This window comes from Zosterops lateralis (assembly GCF_965231275.1).
Source record: "Zosterops lateralis genome assembly, chromosome: 4".
NCBI classification, from domain to species: Eukaryota; Metazoa; Chordata; class Aves; order Passeriformes; family Zosteropidae; genus Zosterops; species Zosterops lateralis.
Genome location: NC_139765.1, coordinates 34826945 through 34847510, shown reverse-complemented (window position 1 = coordinate 34847510; position 20566 = coordinate 34826945). Strand labels below are relative to the sequence as shown.

Below are 20566 nucleotides of genomic sequence, written 5' to 3'. Positions count from 1 at the left end.
GTGTTATAAGGAAATTCAAATGTTGGTTCCTTTTAAATTATCAGAGGTGATATAACTTCTCAATATACATGTCTCCTTTCAAGCTCTCCACACAGATGTGTTCTTGTAACCTTGAATTTATACTTTACAATATTGTCAAAATAGTAAAATATTTTTAATAGTCACAACATATATATATTTTGTAGTTATTTTAGGAAAGTACTAATGACTTTGTGATGAGTTGCTCTTTTTAGTTGTCTAACTCTCTGCATTGTCCACAGAGGGGATCCAATCACTTTATTTTTTGATTACCAGTTTAGGTCAGGTCAGTCTCATCCTTAGAGTCTGTACAAACATTTCCTTTGCATTGTCTGTAGTCCTAATTTATGCAGACCATGAGCAACTGGATCGAGTCCATCTTCAGTTTGTGGATAAACCAGTCAGTGATGAGGGACCTCAACAGCCTTCTTTCCTTCCCATCTCTTATTTACTCTCACAGGGCAACTGTACACTTCAGCTTTGAGGCTGTTAAAGGCACCAGCCTTGCGTTGCTTCAGATGTTTTGTGTTAAATTTCTCTCTCGGTTCCTGGTTGCACTCTAGAGGTGGGAATGCAGAACACACACGCAGATGAGCTTTAGAAGTTTGTAGTTTTAGTTCTCTAAGAAATATGATTTGAAAGCATCTTTCACCATATACACTAAATTAGCTCAAAAGTCTGTATTTTTTATTTATTTGTAGGGAATATATGAAACTAGTTTAATTATTTAGCTGATTGTAGAAGAACATTAAAGACCAAGAAAATAGTAATATATTTTTTCTAAATAAAATTGCTGCTGATTATTATTGCACTTCTAATTTATTTTTAATATTTTCCAGAGTGCAAATTCAATAAGAAAACTAGTAAGTACTTGCTTTTTTTGCTGATTTTAAAATGTGTTAATATAAAAACATTATTCAATTAATATAAAAAATTCCAATAGCATGGCACAGAATTAGAAAAATAATAGTATCTAAATTTTCTTGTCACTTTTCTTTCAAGGTGCCACCGGCAAACACTTCAGGGCTTTGTTTTAAGAAGTTAAATGTCACAACACACACTTGCCAAATACTTATCAATCGTTTAGCAAGAAAAGTAAGTATATATCGCGTGTACTCCTAAAAAATAGCTGGAGAACTATTCTGTTGTAGAAAGTGATAAATCAGATTTAAAACAAAACATGACAGGATTAGGATTACTTTTGCAGATCAGATTCCCAATAATTCATGGTATACTAGAGGCAAAACAAACAATTTACATTTCTGGTACCATGCTTCACTTAAATGGCATTTCTCAAAAAAATGGCATTTCTCACTCTTTTGAGATTTTAATGAAGCTGCAAAAGCAGTTATGCCTGAGACTATAGTTCCAGAAACCCTAGAACCCTAGAAGTGATAAATACAAAGGCTGCTTTTCTTGCTAGTCAGTAACAAGTCAGAACAGATGACTGAATACTTGGAATGAGGCTCTGTTTCATCGTATGATATGTGATAAATAAGATTCATCCTTCCCTAATTAGAAAAGTTTTTTTTTTTTTGTCATACCTACTTCATTTGCAGTTTTTGGAAGTGGCATGGGTGGGAAGCTCTCTAATTTAAGCACTGTCAGTGTTATATGTGGCAGAGGCTGTGAAAAAAATGTTCTTGTAAAATACAAATACATATAAAATACAAATACATATAAAATACATCATTGCATTCTGGCTTTATCTGTAAAATGTGTTTGGTTTGTTTTAGGTAGTCGTGGATTCTGTAATTCAACCATTACCATTTTCAAAAGAAGGGCTGAGTATTCAGGATACTGGTGCAATGTACGTTGTTAATACCCCAGCTGGTATTAGCATCAAGTGGGCTCATGTTACAGGCATCATTGATATACACTATGGATCACACTCTAACACAATGAGGAAGACAGAAGGACTTTGTGGTGAGGCTGTGGTGGCAAGTTTTTTCTTATTCAATAACTTCCCAGTTGAAATTTGCAACTCCCTTTTGTGTCTGTGACCAGCGGTCCCTAGAGCTCTCGTTGTGACCCTCATGAACTATGCTGACAATCCTATGTGAGGGTCTGTGAAATACTATCAATTAATTAATAATAAACAAATCATTCTGTTTGAAAGCACTGTGTGCTAATAAAGTACTTTGCAGAACAAGTAGTGATCAGCACTTTGTATCTAAATAGCTTTTTAAAAAATTACTTATTTCTTTTACTTATTTCTGCCTGTTTTAAGAGTTTTGCTGAAGCCAAGTAAAGAAAAAGAAAATTTTTAGTGAAGAAGTGGCTGCTAAAGAAGTTCAGGTAGTGCTAGTATGTTTCAGTGGTTATGGAGAAAAGAATAATTGTCTGATGTTAGCACTGGCAGCTTATTGCTATGAAAATACTGACAAAAGTTGAGAAGTATGACAAAAGTATCTTGGGAAGGGTCCAAGTCTTTTGAGGACAATGAATTAAGAATCTGAATTCAGACCTCTTGAGGCTGGGTCTAGGGTCCAAAATTGTGCTGAGGTGTCTCAGTCTTGAATTACAATGATAGTAAATGTAGCATGTTTCAAGCTTCTCTGAAGCCTTTTTATAACTTTGTCAGTATGAATTATATGGAAAAGAGTAAGCAGGTGATTAAAAAATCACTTTAATTTTATCATAAATGTTCATTTTCTTGTGGTTTGTAATTTTACATAATCTACTTCATATTAAAAAGGAAAATGAGCTTATAATATTTAAACTGCCTTTAGTTTTGAAAGCAAACAGAAATTCAGATATCCTTCAAGTATAAATATAAACAAATCAAGTCTTTAAAATCAATTGCTGTCTTCTGCTTGAACAAAAGAAAAGTTCTTCTAAATCTAGTGAGAGAAGGTGAAAGGTAGCCCTGCATCTTTTCCCAGTCTCATGCCATCTTCTCTATCCATGCCGAGCGAGTGGGACAAGATGAGATGACAAATGTAGAAAGAATTATAGAATAGTTCCTCTTTGTGTCATGAGAAGATAAAAAGAGGAAGACTATGCAGACAAATCTAAACTTAGCTTAAAATGTTGCTCTAACTGATATTTTGCAGTAAAATCTGAAGTTTTCTTTAATGCTTCTTTCCTGTCTTCTGCTGTTTATTTCTGTCTCGGATTCTGCAACCCTCTTCCTCTCATACTAGAAAAAGTTGTGGGACTATGTGCTAAATTCGCTTTATTTTTAAAGCTGTACTGATTCTGAAGTTCTGTAGCATGGCTCCACAAATTCTAATGCCAGCAGTTTGTGATCTGCAGCAAGAGGCAGAAGAGTTAAGAATACTGGAAAGTGGTGCTATTGTAAAATACCTCTTATTTAAATGCCATTTTTTGTATTTCTCCATGCTGTCTGAACCTGCCACACCAAGCTAGTCCAGTTCTTACAAAGGACCCTGGAGAGCACCAGACTGCAGAGCTGAAAACAAGAGAGCAAGGGCATAGGCTGTGTTTAACAGTGCAGAAGGAAAGTGAAACAAGAGAGGAACTTTTCCTGATCAGTTCCCGAGATGTAAAACTAGTATGAAGATTAAAGTTTTGGCATAACTCAATTGTTATATGCTTAAAGAGATAATGAATTTTAATTGATGAATCAATAGAATAATGAACTCAGGTAGACCATGAATGGCAGGGGTCTGAGAACGCTGTTTTTTACAGTGGTTTTGTATGGATAACTTGAGTAAGAGCAATATTTTCTCTAGATAAAGTAATTTGTTCATCAGAAGACTATTTTCATAAATTCTTGCACTTAGAATTTTCAACTAAATCTCAATACAGTGTAAAATCATTTGTGATGAGCAATTAATTTTAAAACCATCTACTATTATTCCCCAGGAGCTGACTGCCATTCAGTAGAATAAGATCAGAATATAGTGCTGTGTTAGTGAATTTGATACACTCAACAGCACATTTTGGTAGCAGATTTTCTAAAAAGTTAGTTGTTGTGAAAGATCATAGTATTCTATGATCTACCTGTTTTACTAAGCCGTTGAGCTGAGAACTGGAATTACAAGCAGGAAGTTGGAACTATCTTGGCCATACAGCTGCTTTAATTTATGAACTCCAGTGACTAAGCTTCACTGACTAAGGTCAACCTGATGCAATGTTGATCATAACTTATCAAGTGTGCTTTTCTTTCCCAAATGAAGGTATATGGCATGTTTATGCCTTGAATATGATGCTCTGTCTCATATACATAGGGGTGTGTAACGGAGATCCTAGTGATGACCTGAAAATGCAAAACATGACCATAATTACAAATATGGAGGAAATTGAAATGTTCATTAAGAGTTGGGAAATTGAGAAATCCCTTGATGTAACAACCAGAAGGCCAGCAAGAAACTGTATTGAAGATAACTGCACATACTGTATGGAGCTGTTAAACAGAAGCATTTTCATCCCTTGTCACAAGAAAGTAAGTATGAGAATCAGAAAAACTGCAGGACCAAATCAAATAATAGTTGTATAATTAAGAAAAGAGTGACTGATACATGCACATTTTTCATGTTTTGCCTATTTTTATGATTTGACAATGGAATGGGTGGCTTTAATACCCCTGTCAAGTTGTCCATTGTAAATATTGATTCCTGTTCTATTATGCTGTTTTTTGAAATTACTTAATGGGCATTTCTCAAAGATGACACACTGGATCATCACGTCAAGATAAATACATTCCAGAGATGTTATTTTTTTTTAAATGCTTGACGTGGATCACTAGAACAGAAAGCCTCATGCTTCTGCTGCAAACAACAGTGATTCATGCAGTGGCAGACTTATTGGACCAAAGAAATTTCCTGTTAAAAGAATTTGACATAGTCAATATTACGTTGACAATTTTGTAGCATTTCTTACAGAAATCATTATAATTTTTTTCTACAAATTGTACTTTCTAATGGGGATATAGATGTGGCATGTAGCTATAGAGGCGAGTAGACCTCTATCAGTCACCAGAGGTGGGCAGTGCAGCACAGCTGCTTTCCAGAACAGAAAATGAGGAAGCCCCAAATCTCTGAGATCTAACTGACTTTCCAATTTAATTAAAAATAAAAAGGATTAATTACTCAAGTAGCCCTTTCCTTCTGAGAGATAGATGTGTTCAAATTTCTGATTCGCTTCTTCTTGTTGCCTTTCTACCCTTTGTTTTTATTGTGTTATACTTCTATTTTCATCACAGACAAATGTTGTTAAAAGTACTGCATGCAGCTGAGTCCCTTCTTTCAAATTCCTAAGACCTCTCCTCACTTTCCTGAGGTAGAAAAAAATGCAGGGAGTTCTTCTGAAAGGAAGACACTAATGTAGTTTTTTTATATACAAAAATTAATAGGTATTTGCTACAGAAACTTAGGGAAGGAGTGGTGGTGGCAGTTTGGAATCAAGAGTATAGAGTAGCATGAGTGAGTAGTGGGAGGTTTTGCATAATTGTTTTAACGTATCTCAGTTTATAATAATTTAAGAAAGAGTCAAAATGCGTACTGCATATATGTTCCCAGGAGACCTCTGATAGTGCATCTTTTCCTGGTTTAAAACAAAAAATGACATATCATCAAGATTTTCAGGTGGTTGGTTCATCCATTATGAAATCTGTTTTCTTTCATGTACATGATGGTGGCAGAGCCAGAGTGGATGGAGTGTATTGTGCACTTGCTGGCATGAAGCAGCTGGTCAAGGATAGGTGACAGAGCCATCAGTGTGATGAACTTCTGGGTAGAAGTGAGACACTACTTGAAGATTTGCTGAAATCACAGGGAGAACTTGGGTGCAACACATTAGTGAAGAGGCAGAATGAAATAAAATCTGACTTTTACATCTTGTTACAAATTTATGCACACAAACCCAACAGAAATAAGATAGGTTGCACCACCTGCATTTAGGCTCACTAAAATAGGCTATCAGGTCCTACAGACACAGAAACAGAGGAATAAGTAATTCATTCACAGCAGGATTGTACGGAAGATGTAGCAGCAGTGTTTAGCTGAGATTGTTCACTTTTAGTTGACAGAGCTATACTGAAAAGTTCTTTAAAGTGCTGTGACAATCTCATTAGGACTGCATTTTCTGCCTACTGATCAGCATAAAAATTCTGTCAGTTTAAGTTTTGCAGAATGAGTGTTCTGACAAAAAAGATATTTTTAAATTTAGACACTGGTAGTCATATTTTTTCCCCCTTGTGGCTGTATCGTTTCTCTTAATTACTGATTTATTTTAGTTACAGGAAGTCCTTATGCTTGTTAATCCCCAATTTCAATATGTTCCTAGGTGTCACCACAGGAATTTTGTGAGAAGATGTGGATCAACAGTACTAATTTTTGGAATTATGAGTGTGATGCACTTTCTGCGTATGTGGCTTTATGTAACAAGCACAACATCTGCATTAAATGGAGGACACCTGATTACTGTTGTAAGCAGATAGCCATATTCTGTACCCTTATGTGGCTTTAGTGATGAGGTTTTTTAGTGATTAAGTGTTTAGTGATAAGTTAAAAATATATTTCCTTCTATTATTCTTGTATGTAATGTCTCATTTTATCATAGCATTGGTAAATCAGAGTAAAAATTCTTAAGACGAGAATACATCATTTAGTCATGAATGAATTTTAATCTCCATTGAATTAGCTGCTTACCTAAGGTACCATTAAAAGTATAAATGCATGCTTTCTGTGTGTTTTCACTTGTTATTCTTACCTATTTAACCAATGAAATGCTGAAAGAATATGGAAGTACTCAATGTCCTTTTTTATTCCTTGCAGCACTGAGCTGTCCTGAGGGCAAGCAATACCAGCCTTGTGTGCAACCCTGTGAAGCCAAGACATGCTTGAATAAATGGTTCTATGAAGATTCTCCCTGCTCCTATTTAAGAGAAGATTGTGTGTGTAAAAATGGCACCATTCTGCATAGAACAGACTCTGACCTCTGTATACCGGAAGAAAAATGTAGTAAGTACAGTAGGACAGAGTAGTTTTGCAGTTATCATAATGTTAACCACAGTTATATTAACAGTTCATGGTAAGAGATAAGCTTAAGTTCTGTGTCAGTTCTCAGTAAATATGAATCTGGTAAAGGTCCCTTCAACAGAGCCTACCTTTTTCTCAAGCTAAAGCACTTTGTGCTTTCTGTTAACCTGTCTTTAAGAACCAGTGCTGATGTACCTCTGCTGGGAGAAAAGTGATGTTCATGCTTCTATAGCTCCCAGGCTTTCATCCCTTAAGAACTTAGAAAGGAATAACATGGGCAGGTTCTGTCGCTTGCCCTCATCCATTTTCACCCATTTGCCCCCAAAGCATTTGTTCCTTTGGGGCTTTTAAGGTCACCATCCTTTCTTGGATTCTTTTATCATAATGCTGCACAGCCATATTATTTTACACATAATTTTATGCAAATTGTAGTTGCTTGCAGGAAATGGGAGCTGTCTGCTTGTTGAAGGGATATAATGTTTTTCTTTTCTTCCAGCATGTACAGATAACAAAGGACAACCCCACTCTGCTGGGGAGATCTGGAATGGGTCCGTGAGAGGGTGCTGCATGTATGGCTGTTTAGAAAATGGAAGCATTATTGCTGTAGAACCTGAATGCAGTGAAGATCCACCACCAGTCTGTGAAAGAGAAGGGGAAGTTCTACTCTATGTAATTGAAGAGAGAGCTTGCTGTCCCAAGAAAGTTTGTGGTACATACCACACTTGTTTTCTGTAAAACGAAGTATAATAAGAATTATTCATAGAAACAATTTTTTCCTTAGAAGTCCACCAGTTAAACAAAACTTCTGTTAAAAATTATTTTTTAAGCTCTTGCATGGAATTTAATAATAAATTGATATATATACATAATGATAGAAGTACCTTGGTATTTGGGGATGTCATCAGAGATTGCTTTTCTTTCTAATGCTTTGGGTGAAAAGCAGTATCCTCTGATCTACTGCTGTTTCCCAGAAGCCACTTTTTGGGAGCATGAATACTAATATTCTGCCTAGCCATGGTTATTAAGAAAAAGAATAAGCTTATTACTCCTAAAACATTAAGCAAAATAGACTAATTTCTTCAGAAGATCCACAAGGAAAATGAGAACATATGGTCCAGCTGATATGGTGCTTTTGCTTATTAGATGCCTATAACTAATGCTGTATTGTCAATTTGCTCAAGGAATGTCAGTGAGACATTACAGCTGGCTTCATGCATAGGGAGCTGAGCAAGTAAATACCAGTTTTAAGACGGGTATAACTGCTTGCTTGGGTTGATCTCAAAGGTCTACATGATGGTATCGAGTGAACTTTAAGCTGAGTTGGGCTGCTCTTGTTTTGTGGATCTCTGTATTAGATGGTATAAATAGCCTAAACTATAGGACTTGCACTTGTATCTGTTTAAAGACATCAAAATTGTTTTTTATCCCACAGAATGTAACATGTCATTATGTGATGCCATTATTCCAACATGCAAACCCAATGAAAAATTAGTGGTAGGCTACCATCCCCTGTCCTGCTGTCCACAGTACCGATGTGGTAAGGGAAATACAAAACCACAGTTAGTTGAAAGTTTTCCATACTTGTATTATATGGTGGAAAAAAAATTGCATTACAATTTGTCTTGATTGTTAACAGAATGGGACACTGTAATTAACACCAGACAATGTATTTTTAAAAAATATTCTCTGATATTTTCTTGAGCTTGTGTTTTGTGTTACTTCTGATTTACAGTCAGTTTGGGGTGTTTTATTTTACTTAGCTTACAAAGAATATATTTTCTTTATATTTGTCTTTATCTTTTTTGTTTCAATGACTCCTTTTAAAACAGTGTTTGTTCCCTACAGAATGTGATCCTTCAGTTTGTTTTAATGCCTCCCAGCCCAGCTGCAGAGAAGATCAATTTATTGTTGAAGCAAAACAGGAAGATCCCTGTTGTTTCTCTCATCTCTGTGGTAAGAAGCCTCTAATATTTTTATGGAGAGCTAAGGAATATTCAAGTATTTACAAGAACAGACTATAATTCTAAATTTAAAAACTCAAGGCAGGAATTCTTGGAGTGAGATTTCACACAGATCTGGCTGACTTGAGCATAATTATTCTTGGGTTTGGGGATCTTTTCTTTCCAATGTAATTTTGAAAATCATATTTGAACTTTGTTTAGCTTTTATATCCATAAAATCTTTAACAGTTCTATTATCTGAGTAACAAACACAGTACTGCTTGTTACATAGTCTATTGGATGGAATTCACATATGCTGACTTTTTAGTATTTAAAACTTTGTACATGTCTGTTTTTTTTGTTGTGTTTTTTTTTTTTTTTTTTTTTTTTTTAATTTAGTGTGTGAATCCTGTATTGAACCTGTTCCTTTGTGTAGTGAAGGGGAAATTCTCACTGTAGACCTTAATACCATACACTACTGTTGTCCTCATTACTTCTGTGGTGAGTGTAACTGCTGTGAGTTCGATATCACCAAATTCAGTAAAAATGACAGTGTGTGGGTGTGCAAGGATTTGTTTAGGTTTGGCAATAAGGGTGGGCGTCAGGTCCAGACTAAGAGTTCCAGATGAGGGTGTAGAGGTACCAAATTTGACATAGATTCAAAGTTCTTGGTATGCCCAGTGGTGGTTGAACAAACCTAGTCAGCGGAGTCTGGAGAGGTTATTTAGTTCATCAGACAGAATATGGTTATCTTCACAGTGGTCTAAATACCAGTATATTAATGTGGCACTGAATCCCATCCTTGGGGTATAAATATACAATTGTTCATATATTAAAACACATTTAATAAAACAGCATGTTGTTTTTCCTCTGTTGTACCATTCAGTAATGTTTAGGCAGTTTCTTTGCACTTTTAGCTCCTGGGGGAAGGAGTAGACCAAGGGTTTCAAATACTTCTGGGTTGACTACTATTCAAACAATGAGCAGGTAGAAGAAAAATATTTGCAGTGTAACTTAGTCCTTTTCATAGCCTCATAAAACATATAAATTGTGCCTATACATTTTAAAGTAACATCTACAAGTATAACTGCTTAATTTAGATTAACTTTCATCCAATTGCAGTCTTTCAGGGTCATTTCAAATAATTAAATTGACTTCCATGAAGTTTGGAGTTTAGTAATTTTTACTTCAGTTGTTTCTGTATTTTTGTCCTTTCCTTTTCCTGGCACTTTTACCCAGGTGAAATTTTCTGCAAAGGACTTTGGCATTTTTTTCCCCAATTCTGGCTGGGAGAAAGTTAGATCTTAGTGCATGATATTCTTTCACAGTCTGAGTAAGTAATTTCTGATAAAGGAAGGCAGTATTTTCTTATGAGCAGCATACCTGGAGGGCAATTGCTCCCTGTTATCTTCCAGAAGTGCACTTTACAGTACTTTTCAAGCCCACGTTTCCCAAAGATAATAGTTTTAGTTGTCTTTGATACTGGTTGCAATTTTGAGTAACTCTGAAGTAGGAAGAATATTAAATTATTCCTGTTTGATGTTCTTTGAAAATTTAAACATGTTCTAAGACAACTAAAATCACTTTTGAAAATCTTTGTTTAGTTTTTCATTCTCAGTATAATTCAGATGCTTGAGAAACAAATTAATAATTATATAAAATAATTTTATTTTTAAACTATTTTATCAAAAATAACGTAAGCTGGAAAACGTGAAGGAAAGCTGAGTAAATTATTGTATGTCTTTTCCCCTCATTTAGTTTGTGATGAAAATCTTTGTTCTGAGCCTCCTATGATTTGCACAGATGACATGACACCTGTGAAGGAAAAAATACTTGGGCAATGTTGTCCAGAATGGCACTGTGGTAATTATTGCTTTATTCCTTAGTCACAGCTATTGCCCAAAGCAAACAGTTAGCTAATTGATTAACACAGCTTTCCTTATCTCCTCAGAATGTAGTTGTGAAAATGCTACTATGCTGACCTGTAAATTGGTAAGTAGTGTCTTTTAAATATTGTTAGTAATGGTGTTGAACTGTTTTACTCCTCCCTTTTACACTCCTTGTTTCAGTTAGTTGCAAAGAGTGAACAGGGACATGGTGGGATTGCCTTCCAGTACCAGCTCAAGCATGTAATTCCAAGTGTCTGTGTAGTGTTGTCAACCATTCCTTGGAGAAATTTCACTTTGTGTGTTGTAAGGTAGAAAAAGAAAAAAAACAACTGTAATTTTATTCTGTTCAGTGTTGACATGAAGCAATATGCCAGTAAGCATAGAAACATAGCTATGCTAGCTAGGCTTTCCAAAAAAATAATTCACATTAAAAAAATTAATTAATGAGGTATGAGCTTTATGATTATATGTATCATCTGAAGAAATGTGTTATTTTGTTAATCATTTATGCTTTTGATTAAAATGATTTAACATTATTGAATTAGCTGATTTGAGAAGTTATAAATATTTTGCTCCTCATGTAGTTTGTCATAATAGGGACTGTGATCTGGAAAATAATTATGAGTGAATGTTCAAACTCCCATTAATATCATAATGACCATATTTTTCTTATCCAATGCCTGAAGTTTTTTTCCTTCTGTGAAGATGGCATAATGTCAAGTCTATTAAGGAATTTTAGATTTAAATAGCTTTCACCTATCTTTCAGAAGAAAATTCCTAGGAGGCAATCTTTTGTTAAAATATTTATTACTGAAATAACTTAGTATCTCAGGAAAGAATGCTGTTTATTGACTCTGCTATTCTATGCACCCCTACAGAAAATGAAGTGCTGTTTTCTGTTTTAAGAGATAGATACACTGAGTAACTCTGAATGTGCTGCTCTTTCTTGAATACATTGCAATTTTTCTCTTTTATGAAACCAGGGGTGGCAGTGATGAAAGTAGTATTTTACACTTTTTAGAGAATTGTCTGTGTAGCACTACATTTAATTGTGCATGAATTTGCAAACTTTTATCTTTCTATACTCAGGGAGAAGTTAAAAAAATAGATAGCAGTGTTTCCAGTGCTTGTGGATGCACTCACTACATTTGTGGTAACTTTTTCATATTTCTTATTGTTATGTTTTAGTTTTTAGCTAAAAGGGTGTGCAAAGAAAGCAGAAATAAGGTAATTGTAACCTTCTCAAATGTAAACACTCTTTTATCTTAATTTGATGTATGTCTATCTAGTTCTGCAGTGACACTCTCTTTTCTAAATATGATGCTTTGCCTGCTAACCCATCCATTTTGTGTCTCTTCTGGCAGAGTGTGGGAGTGTTGTAGAACTGCCCATGCTTTCAGAGTCAGGTGCAGTCTCTCTGGTGAAAGGCAAGTGGGAAACAGGCTGTGAATGGTAGCTGAGTGTGAGCAGGGCAGCTGCTCCTAGTCTGCTTTCAACACAGGCAAGGCAACATCTCACACAGAGCAGCAGACCTGTTCAGCCAGCACAAGAGGAGGTAGCCAGGCTTAAGATCAGAGCTCTGCTCCCTTCCCTCGCTCAGTGACGCATGTAGAGGAGATTTCAGCTTCACTGTGCATAAGGGTGCTGAGGCAAGCTCCAGTCCTGGCAGCAGTCCAGGCTAAACTGCTTCCAAGAGCCAACATACATTTATGGTACAGCCTGGGCAGATTGCTGGACCATGGCTATTTGCAGACTGAGTAGTTTAACTGACAGAAAGGCTACCTTTTGTGATGCACAGAATAGCTGAATGTTAAATATTAGAACACTTGTAAAAAAGAACAACAGACTTTTTTTACTTCCATAGTAGAAATACTATCAGTTTTAGGCAGTTTGGCATTTTGTAGCATTTTCTAAAACAGAATTATCATTCCTTCCACTCTTGTTTTGTAATTAAAACCACAAACCAATCAAGTCTAAAAGATAGAATACTTTTGCAGTGGATAGGAATTTGCCCTACTTTTGTCTTACTAGTGGTTCTGTTAATTTGTTTCTTGTTTTTTTTTTTTTTTTTTTTTTTTTTTTTTTTTTTTTTTTTTTTTTTTTTTTTTTTTTTTCCCTCTGGTAACATTTCTTTTTTTTGTTTTTAGAGAAGGATGATGTGTGCATCTTCCAAGAGGTTACAGTACTGAGTCCTGGACAGTCAGTGATTCAGTACTTGGATGGAGACCTTTGTTATACTGTACAATGTTTACAAGAAAAAGATCAGAACACAGGCTACAATGCCATGCATTTCACAATGATGAACTGTTCCCAGCAATGTGAAGCTGTGAGTATTCTTAAAATACAGGAATGATGCAATTTGTGAGCACAACAGCACAATGAGGATAAAAGTTTTAGTGAAGACTTTTGCTAGTCCTTTTTACTCAGCAAGAACTTGAGAACTTAGCAGTGATGATGTGTATCTTGTGTCTCATGATTATTTTGAGAGGCAGTTTCTAGCAGCCTATGTAAATACATCTATCTGTCAGTCCATCCATCCATCCATCCATCCATCCATCCATCCATCCATCCATCTATCATTTTCTTTGGTGTTTTTATTTTCAGAAATCAAAGAATTTCCATATAATGTAGGTTTAAAAAGTACTAGTTTGTCTTTTTCCTTTCCTTTCTTTCCAGAATCAAGTATATATTCCTTCCTTCAGTCACCACACATGTTGTGGTACATGTCAAAACGTGTCCTGCTCTTTTCATACAGAGAATGGAACACTGATTGTGTATGAGGTAAGTGCCTCTGAACACTCTGAACAGAGATAGGAAGTAACTGTAATGATACAATAGACAGGAGTCTGACAGGCATTTTTAGTTAACTCATACTGTCATTCTTGCTTCATAACCTCCTTACTGCTGGTTACACACTTGGAGACTATTTATGATGTATGATTGGAAATGAGCGTGTTTATCTAAAGACCTGCCATTTCACACATGTAAATATCTTGTTGCTTGTAATATTTTCTGCAAAGATATTCAAATGTCATAATTTACTTAAGGCTGGATATGCTCCAACTGCAGAGCAGGGTTCAAATTGTAACTCTAAATTATATACTGTGATTTAGATGTGTTGAGAGTTTCTGAGCCTACGTCAGGACTTCTATTCCCCCCTTCCCTCAGGGCCACTCTCTTCATGCTGGTTACTACAGAGAGGAAAAGTGCAAATTGAGGCTCTAGGGTTCAAGATCTTGATGGTGTGCTCCATCATCCACATCCATAGAAATTTAGATATGGCCATGAGTTGGTTCAAATTTTCAATTGATTTCAGAGTAAAAGAAACAATTGAACTGGCACAGTCTCCTTTCATTCTGCAGTAGGACACCCTTGCTCAGCTGCATGCTGGAGAGTAGAGCCATGGCTCCAGGGAGGAGTAGCCTTTGGTAGTCAGAGGATGGTCTTTCCCTTTTGTTACCTGTGGGTGGTCTGCAGCAGACTTTCCACTCCAGAAGATGCTACAGCATGAAGGCACTACTTTTATAGACATTTCAGGCTGGAGATGAAGTGTTGTGGCTTGCCTAACAATGGCCTTGTTTTCTATATCCAGGAAGGAAGCACCTGGACCTCCAATTGTACCAACTACAAATGTGTAAAGACTGCTGCAGGGGCTATTGTACTGGGGTCAAGTGTTGTCTGCCCCCCGTTTAATGACACTGAGTGTACAAAGGTTTGTATTTTGGGTAAGGTAAGTGACAATAATTGCTCTGGCTTATACTCCACAACGCATGCAAACTTCATGCAATTCCTTTACACTAAAAAAGTGGTAAGTAAAAGCATGTAAATGAGCAATTTGCAGTGATTTCCTATACTCCTGTTTTCTTTCTGACTGACAAAATATCTGTGTGGAGTGTAAGAATTTGGCTTGGGTCTTGTTGATGTTTGCTTTTAGAATATGGTGGAATTGGAATCATGCTTGACATACTACTATATAAAGTGCTAATCACTATGTCTTACTTGAGTTTGGAATAATACTTTGCCAAGTTCATAGAATACACACAATACATAAATCAGATCAAGAAATCCAAAAAATGCTCCATATAAAAGTCAGTTGTATTAAAAATTCCTTAAGTTGTGCAATGATCAGGGAGATGACAGAGTATATATAAACTTTATTATCTCTTAAACTAAAATTTGTGTAACATAACCAAAAATATCCAGGGTATCTACCTACATCATATATTTAAAAATATAAAGGTGGAATATCCATATAAATTGCTTTGAACAACATGTATTCTTCACAAAGATTGCATATTTGTTTACAGTTTGATTTCTAATCTAATAATGCTCTAATTTTATAATACTTGTAAAATTTTCACTTGCAGTACATTCTATATTTAATATGAGCTGGAAATTATAATAAATATATATGTAGAGAGGGTAAGTACCATTGCTGCCTTGACTACAGATTATAAATTTAGTATCAGTCCTACTTATCCCTTCCATTTTTAAAAAAAAAGTTCCTATTTCTTCCAGTCCTGAAGAAGGTATTCTATTTAAAAATAATGCCTGTACTACTTTGAGGTAATGTTTGAGTTTCTTCTTTGGAACCATTCTGACACCATCAATTAGGTTAAGATTTTAAAGAATGTAGCCCTAAAATTAACTTTCTGAATCAGTCTGACCTGTTTTTGAGATGCTGAGGATAGGCTTGAACCAGTAGCTAAGAAAGCTTTTCTCACAGGCAGTTAAGAATAATTCAGGAATATCTGAGTTTAAGTTCTCTTTTAAGAAGTTCTTGAACAACTTATTCAATGTAATGGGGTAAAAAATATGTGCTCACATGAAGAGACAGAAGCTGAAAATTTCTGTCTTTTGTCTGTTGTTATCCTAAGAGCTCTATTTATGTTCCGTAGTCTGCTTGATACACAGATCTGGGCTACTCACATGAATTTTTGAAACTATCCTAATGAATCTCCATTGTGGGGAAATGGATGACAATAGAAGATATAAATATATAATATATATGATATATAGATATGCATATATAATTATATAATTATGCTTATAGAAACTAAGTGACTTCTTCAAAGGAAACTAGATCAGATGTCAGCTGAACACGACTGAACTTGCCATCAGTGATGAGTTCATTTTCAGTTTCAACGGCTGTAAAGAATTTGTGAAACAAACTTTCAGCTGATACATATCTGTGTAATTCTGTTGATTTCGGTGGCACTACTTTTTATTATTTGATGTCTTTGGAATATCTTGAGATACAATTTCACTTTGCATTGGGCCCAGACTTTTTTGCTATATTCTTCTTTTATTTTCCTAGAATGGAGGAATTGTGCAGACGTATAATGATGGCTGCTGCAAGACCTGTAAGTGATGAAGGCTGCAATATGTGCTAGTCTGGCTTTCATTTTGGAGGGCTTATTTTTTAACCTCAGTTGCTGGGATACAAAGAGGGAAAAAGCATGCAGTTCTCCCTAAAAATCACGTAAAATTGTTGTAGTTACCTAACTACTCTCATTACAAGAGCTTGCTTCATTTGGCTGCTGACTTGGTGATTTTTAACTTTATTGTTCTGGAGTATAACCAAATCTCTCCAAATATAACCCATGGAAGATTGAAACTGTCTCAATTAAAACAATTAAAACATTATCTTTATCATTAAGTTGGCTCTCAAATACCGCCTACATGATCTTCACCTTAAAAGACAAGCATTTTTCCTCTTAAGAGTGATTCCTGATTCAATGACATTTGCAATGCATTTTCAAACTTAGCCATTTATTCTGTATCCTTAATATATATTTTCTAAGTTTAAAATACTGGAATGTTTTTTCTTCAATCCCAAATGAGCAAAAATTAGAATAATACTGATTATATAAAATCAGCCTTTTAATATCTGGTAAAACATTCACATTTTCTGTGTGTAACTTTAAAATATGATTAAATGTGACTCAAGCTGACATAAAGGTTTCACAATTTATGCAATTTTAAAATAAATTGAGAAAAACTGGTTTTCTTTTCAATTTTGACTAGAAAAATTCTTATTATCTACTTATATAATTATGTATGTGTGTGTGTATATATATATAAAAAACACTGTTCTGTAAAGCTAATTGTGTAGAGCAAGGACATGTTCAACATTACAGAAAACCTTTACCTTTTTTTGGCTGTTTTTGTGTTCAACATTATAGTAAAAGATAATTAGTCTTTGGAATTATTTTATAAAAATCTTTACTTAATATTATTGAATAGCAAGTTGCAGACTTATAACCATATATTGCACAGTTATTATATAAAACAGAAGTGCAATGTACTGAATATAATTTGGAGAAATAAGAAGTAGTGATATTTATAAAATACAGAACAATACCAAGTTTCCAAGCTATGTGAGTCTTGGAAAGGAAACTGCAAATATTGTTGTTCCATTGTAAACAAAACATGGAAAATGAAAGGTATTTTAATACAACAGAATATAGTTTTTTATTGAGAATCACCATAAAGAAGTAACACACCAGAATTGTGCTAAAATCTTCCTAATCAATAATGTTTCTCTCATGAGATAAGTTGTGTGAAAAAAATAAATCTGCCCCTCATCCCCTCAAAAAAAAAAAAAAAGAAAGAAAGAAAAAAAAAATTAAGTTGGCATTTTTTAGAAAATTAGTCTTTAAAATTATTGACTGCTGGTTCTCTGTTGACCAGGAAGATATAATTTTATTTTTAAATTTTTATATAATTATAATTTTGGCCATATTCTGTGGCCTCAGGAAAGTCATTGTTATACTTCAGAAATACCTGCTGAGGTGGCTGCTAACACTCCCAGACATTGTTCATACAATTATATGTTATTTTGTTTTTATTTTGTTTTATTTTTAACTAAAAGCATGTGCCCTGTGGTGAAGCAGTTGAGTACTTATAAATAGAGCTTGCGACACATTGGGTTTTTAATGGGAAAAAATAACTTTTCTAAAAGAGCTTGGTTTAATGCATGCAAAGTGAGTGCATATATTTAATTCTTACCTTGCCATAGACAGACTAATTCCAAAAGTTTGGTTTAAAAGTAAGCATCCCAGTTGTGTGCTAACCAGGAGAGTAATAAAGTATAGGCCGTCTTTAGTGAGACTTGAAGAGCTGCAGAATTTCTAAATTGTAGAAGACTAACAGGAAAGTTCATCATCTTTTGCTAAAAGAAAAATTGCAGTTGGCAGTGTAAGAATTAATGAAGTGTCATTTATACAGAAATGTTTTTATTTCATGAGAATCTTCTATTCCTAATGATTCTGCCAGGTTCTGGATTGGGTCTATTACCCTTTGCCATTAGTCCAGTAGTGCCTACTGATAGTATTAATTGTGAACCAGGTATTATTTTTTATAATGTATTTCCTTTATTATTTTGAAAATATAAGCACTGCTTGATATATGTGTCATAGCTGTCATCGTCATTGGATGTTACCATGCAGTTAATGGCTCTGGGCCTGATACTGAGAGGTGCTGATCCTCTGCTTGTCTCCCAGATCAGTGGTTTTCTAAAGCCTGGTTAAGATTCACTGCTCAGCACCTGTCAGAATTAGGTTCATCCATTTCTGGTATATGCTGTTGATGGTTATCTCTGCTGCTCATTGTAGAAATTGTTTTTTATCACAGCAACTTATTGTACAGGGTAGTTTTAAGAAGAAATATCGCTTTAAAACAATCCTAATTCTGAATACTGTTATCAAGAGATTCTAAATCTGATCCTAGGTCTCTTAATTTAATGATGGAAATCTTTTGGCCTTAAAATCGAGCAAGAGTGTTATGTTACTCTCTGATCTCACCTTTGCAGATATGGATTTATGCTGTATTTCTTCTTTGTCACAAATAATGTTTTACAAAGTTACAAAATATTGAGGGCAGGGGCGGGAAGGGGGACACAACACACCCCATTACAATCCCACAGCAATATACACTTTTTATACCAGAAATTACAGAATGTTACAAACCGTTGCACTACACTCATAATTCTTTGTTTTAGGATAGGTGAGTAACAGAAACTCCTTCCTCAAATAAGGAGTGAGTAAACAAAGCACGTTTGATACTGAAATGCAGATCTTTTACAGTTCAAGGTTGGAGAATGTGTAGCAGCAGTGCTTTCATAGGACATCAGCACTTTATAGGCTGAAATGTTAAATATACATCTCTATGTGACTTGTAGCAGTACAAAGATTGCACAGTCTACACATACTCAAGCTGGCAAACGCTTTCAGATTGAAACATCACAGAAAAATTTTTCAGTGTTTCTGAGGAAGGAAAAGTGAGATGTTTTAGTCTAACAACTTCATTGGGAAGGAAAAGCGAGATGTTATAGCCTAAAAACTTCGCTCATACAGTGATCTGCTAATTCAGTAACAGAATTTTGTTTGATTCTGCAATGCACAGGTTAAAATCTAGCTGTACTCTGCAGCCAACCTAATTTTTCAGTACTCAATAGAGTGTGGTTACAGAATATCTTGGTTACTCAGAGATCATTTATCTTATAAAAGTGCTCTCAAGCTTCTGGGGAACAGAAGTGTTGTTTTTCTGTACTCCCAACCGTGAAGGAAGGTCAAGAAACTACTGAATAGTGCTTCTGATTTTATATGATGTATGTCCAGAATGGTTACACAGCAAAACCAACAGATCATTTTGATGGGTAGTGGATCAGGAGATCTAAATAACTGCTGTTACACAGATAGTGATAATGGTCTGATACAGAGTGAAGCATGAAAAATTATATGTTTAATTGTTTCAGTATTATATAATGACTTTTACTATGTTAAAAAATGGTTTTTCACTGTACAGCTTTATTTTTCAATAAACAAACTCCCAAACACTCTTATCAATATCTCCAAGACTGAACATAAAAATTCAGTATTTCCCTCATCCTAGATCTCTATGCTGACTGCATGTGCTACATGCTTCAGATCTGGTGATAAAAAGTGCACCGTATTTAGCAAATGTGTGTCTCTCTTCCAAGGCTACTTGAAGGACATATTTCTCAAAAATGTATTGAAATAATATAATTATATTTAATTTTTTAATAATGCAAAATAGCATGAAGCTTTCATACCTTCAATAGCATGAAACATTCATACCTTCACCTTCTCAAATGCTGAGTTCTGAAAATTTTATAGAAGGCAGGATCAAAAATCCTATTTCCATTCAACATTCCCAATAAAACAGAATTAATTCTAATACTAATTAAAATCACTCAATAAATTTTTTCTAATTGCTTATATTTTTCTTGTCATATGTGTAAATAAAAATATTCATAGTTTAATATTTTAAAAAGTTGTGTAGCTTATTTGGGGCATTTGATGTTCATCTATGTAACCTAAAAATAGGTAATACTGCACAGGAACTGTATATTAATATATTAGATTTAAAAAGAAAATTATGGAAGCAATAGTTTCTGTGCATATATTTATGAAAACAAAGTATAATTATTTAAATTATGTTAATATTTATTCTTTTAAAAGAAATAAATACATTACAGAAGATATATTGAGTCAGTATGCATTTTTTTGTATTTTATCAGGCAAAAAGGAAGAAAGGATTTGCCAGAAAATGACAATCAGGACAACCATAAGAAAAAATGACTGTATAAGTCAAAGCCCGGTAAGCATAACATTTCAGTGCTGGGCCCATGGCATGCCAAGCCAAGCATTAAGAAAGAAAACCTTTTTGCTCTCTGTCTTCTCCCTCACACAGCATGGGTTTCCATATCATCTATTCACGATCCTATTAATTTATGGGTCTGCTTAAG

The 20566-nt window shown here is 34.7% G+C and overlaps 1 protein-coding gene across 10 annotated transcripts in view; it reads left to right on the top strand.

Moving 5' to 3' along the window:
* The window catches only part of OTOGL (otogelin like), a 97181-nt gene that overhangs the window by 68677 nt on the left and 7938 nt on the right, over window positions 1-20566 (top strand). For 5 of the 10 annotated variants that reach the window (XM_083859943.1, XM_083859947.1, XM_083859942.1 and 2 more), the window contains 19 exons: window positions 858-881; window positions 1021-1113; window positions 1755-1944; window positions 4164-4429; window positions 6271-6412; window positions 6762-6947; window positions 7462-7674; window positions 8398-8502; window positions 8811-8918; window positions 9305-9406; window positions 10664-10768; window positions 10857-10897; window positions 11884-11947; window positions 12942-13120; window positions 13471-13575; window positions 14387-14506; window positions 16112-16157; window positions 18073-18144; window positions 20339-20418. In XM_083859943.1, coding sequence (XP_083716069.1) covers window positions 858-881; window positions 1021-1113; window positions 1755-1944; window positions 4164-4429; window positions 6271-6412; window positions 6762-6947; window positions 7462-7674; window positions 8398-8502; window positions 8811-8918; window positions 9305-9406; window positions 10664-10768; window positions 10857-10897; window positions 11884-11947; window positions 12942-13120; window positions 13471-13575; window positions 14387-14506; window positions 16112-16157; window positions 18073-18144; window positions 20339-20418 — 2241 coding nt within the window. Of the gene's footprint in view, window positions 1-857; window positions 882-1020; window positions 1114-1754; window positions 1945-4163; window positions 4430-6270; window positions 6413-6761; window positions 6948-7461; window positions 7675-8397; window positions 8503-8810; window positions 8919-9304; window positions 9407-10663; window positions 10769-10856; window positions 10898-11883; window positions 11948-11982; window positions 12022-12941; window positions 13121-13470; window positions 13576-14386; window positions 14507-16111; window positions 16158-18072; window positions 18145-20338; window positions 20419-20566 lie in introns of those variants that run through there. The other 5 variants (XM_083859945.1, XM_083859944.1, XM_083859941.1 and 2 more) reach the window with 5 other exon arrangements.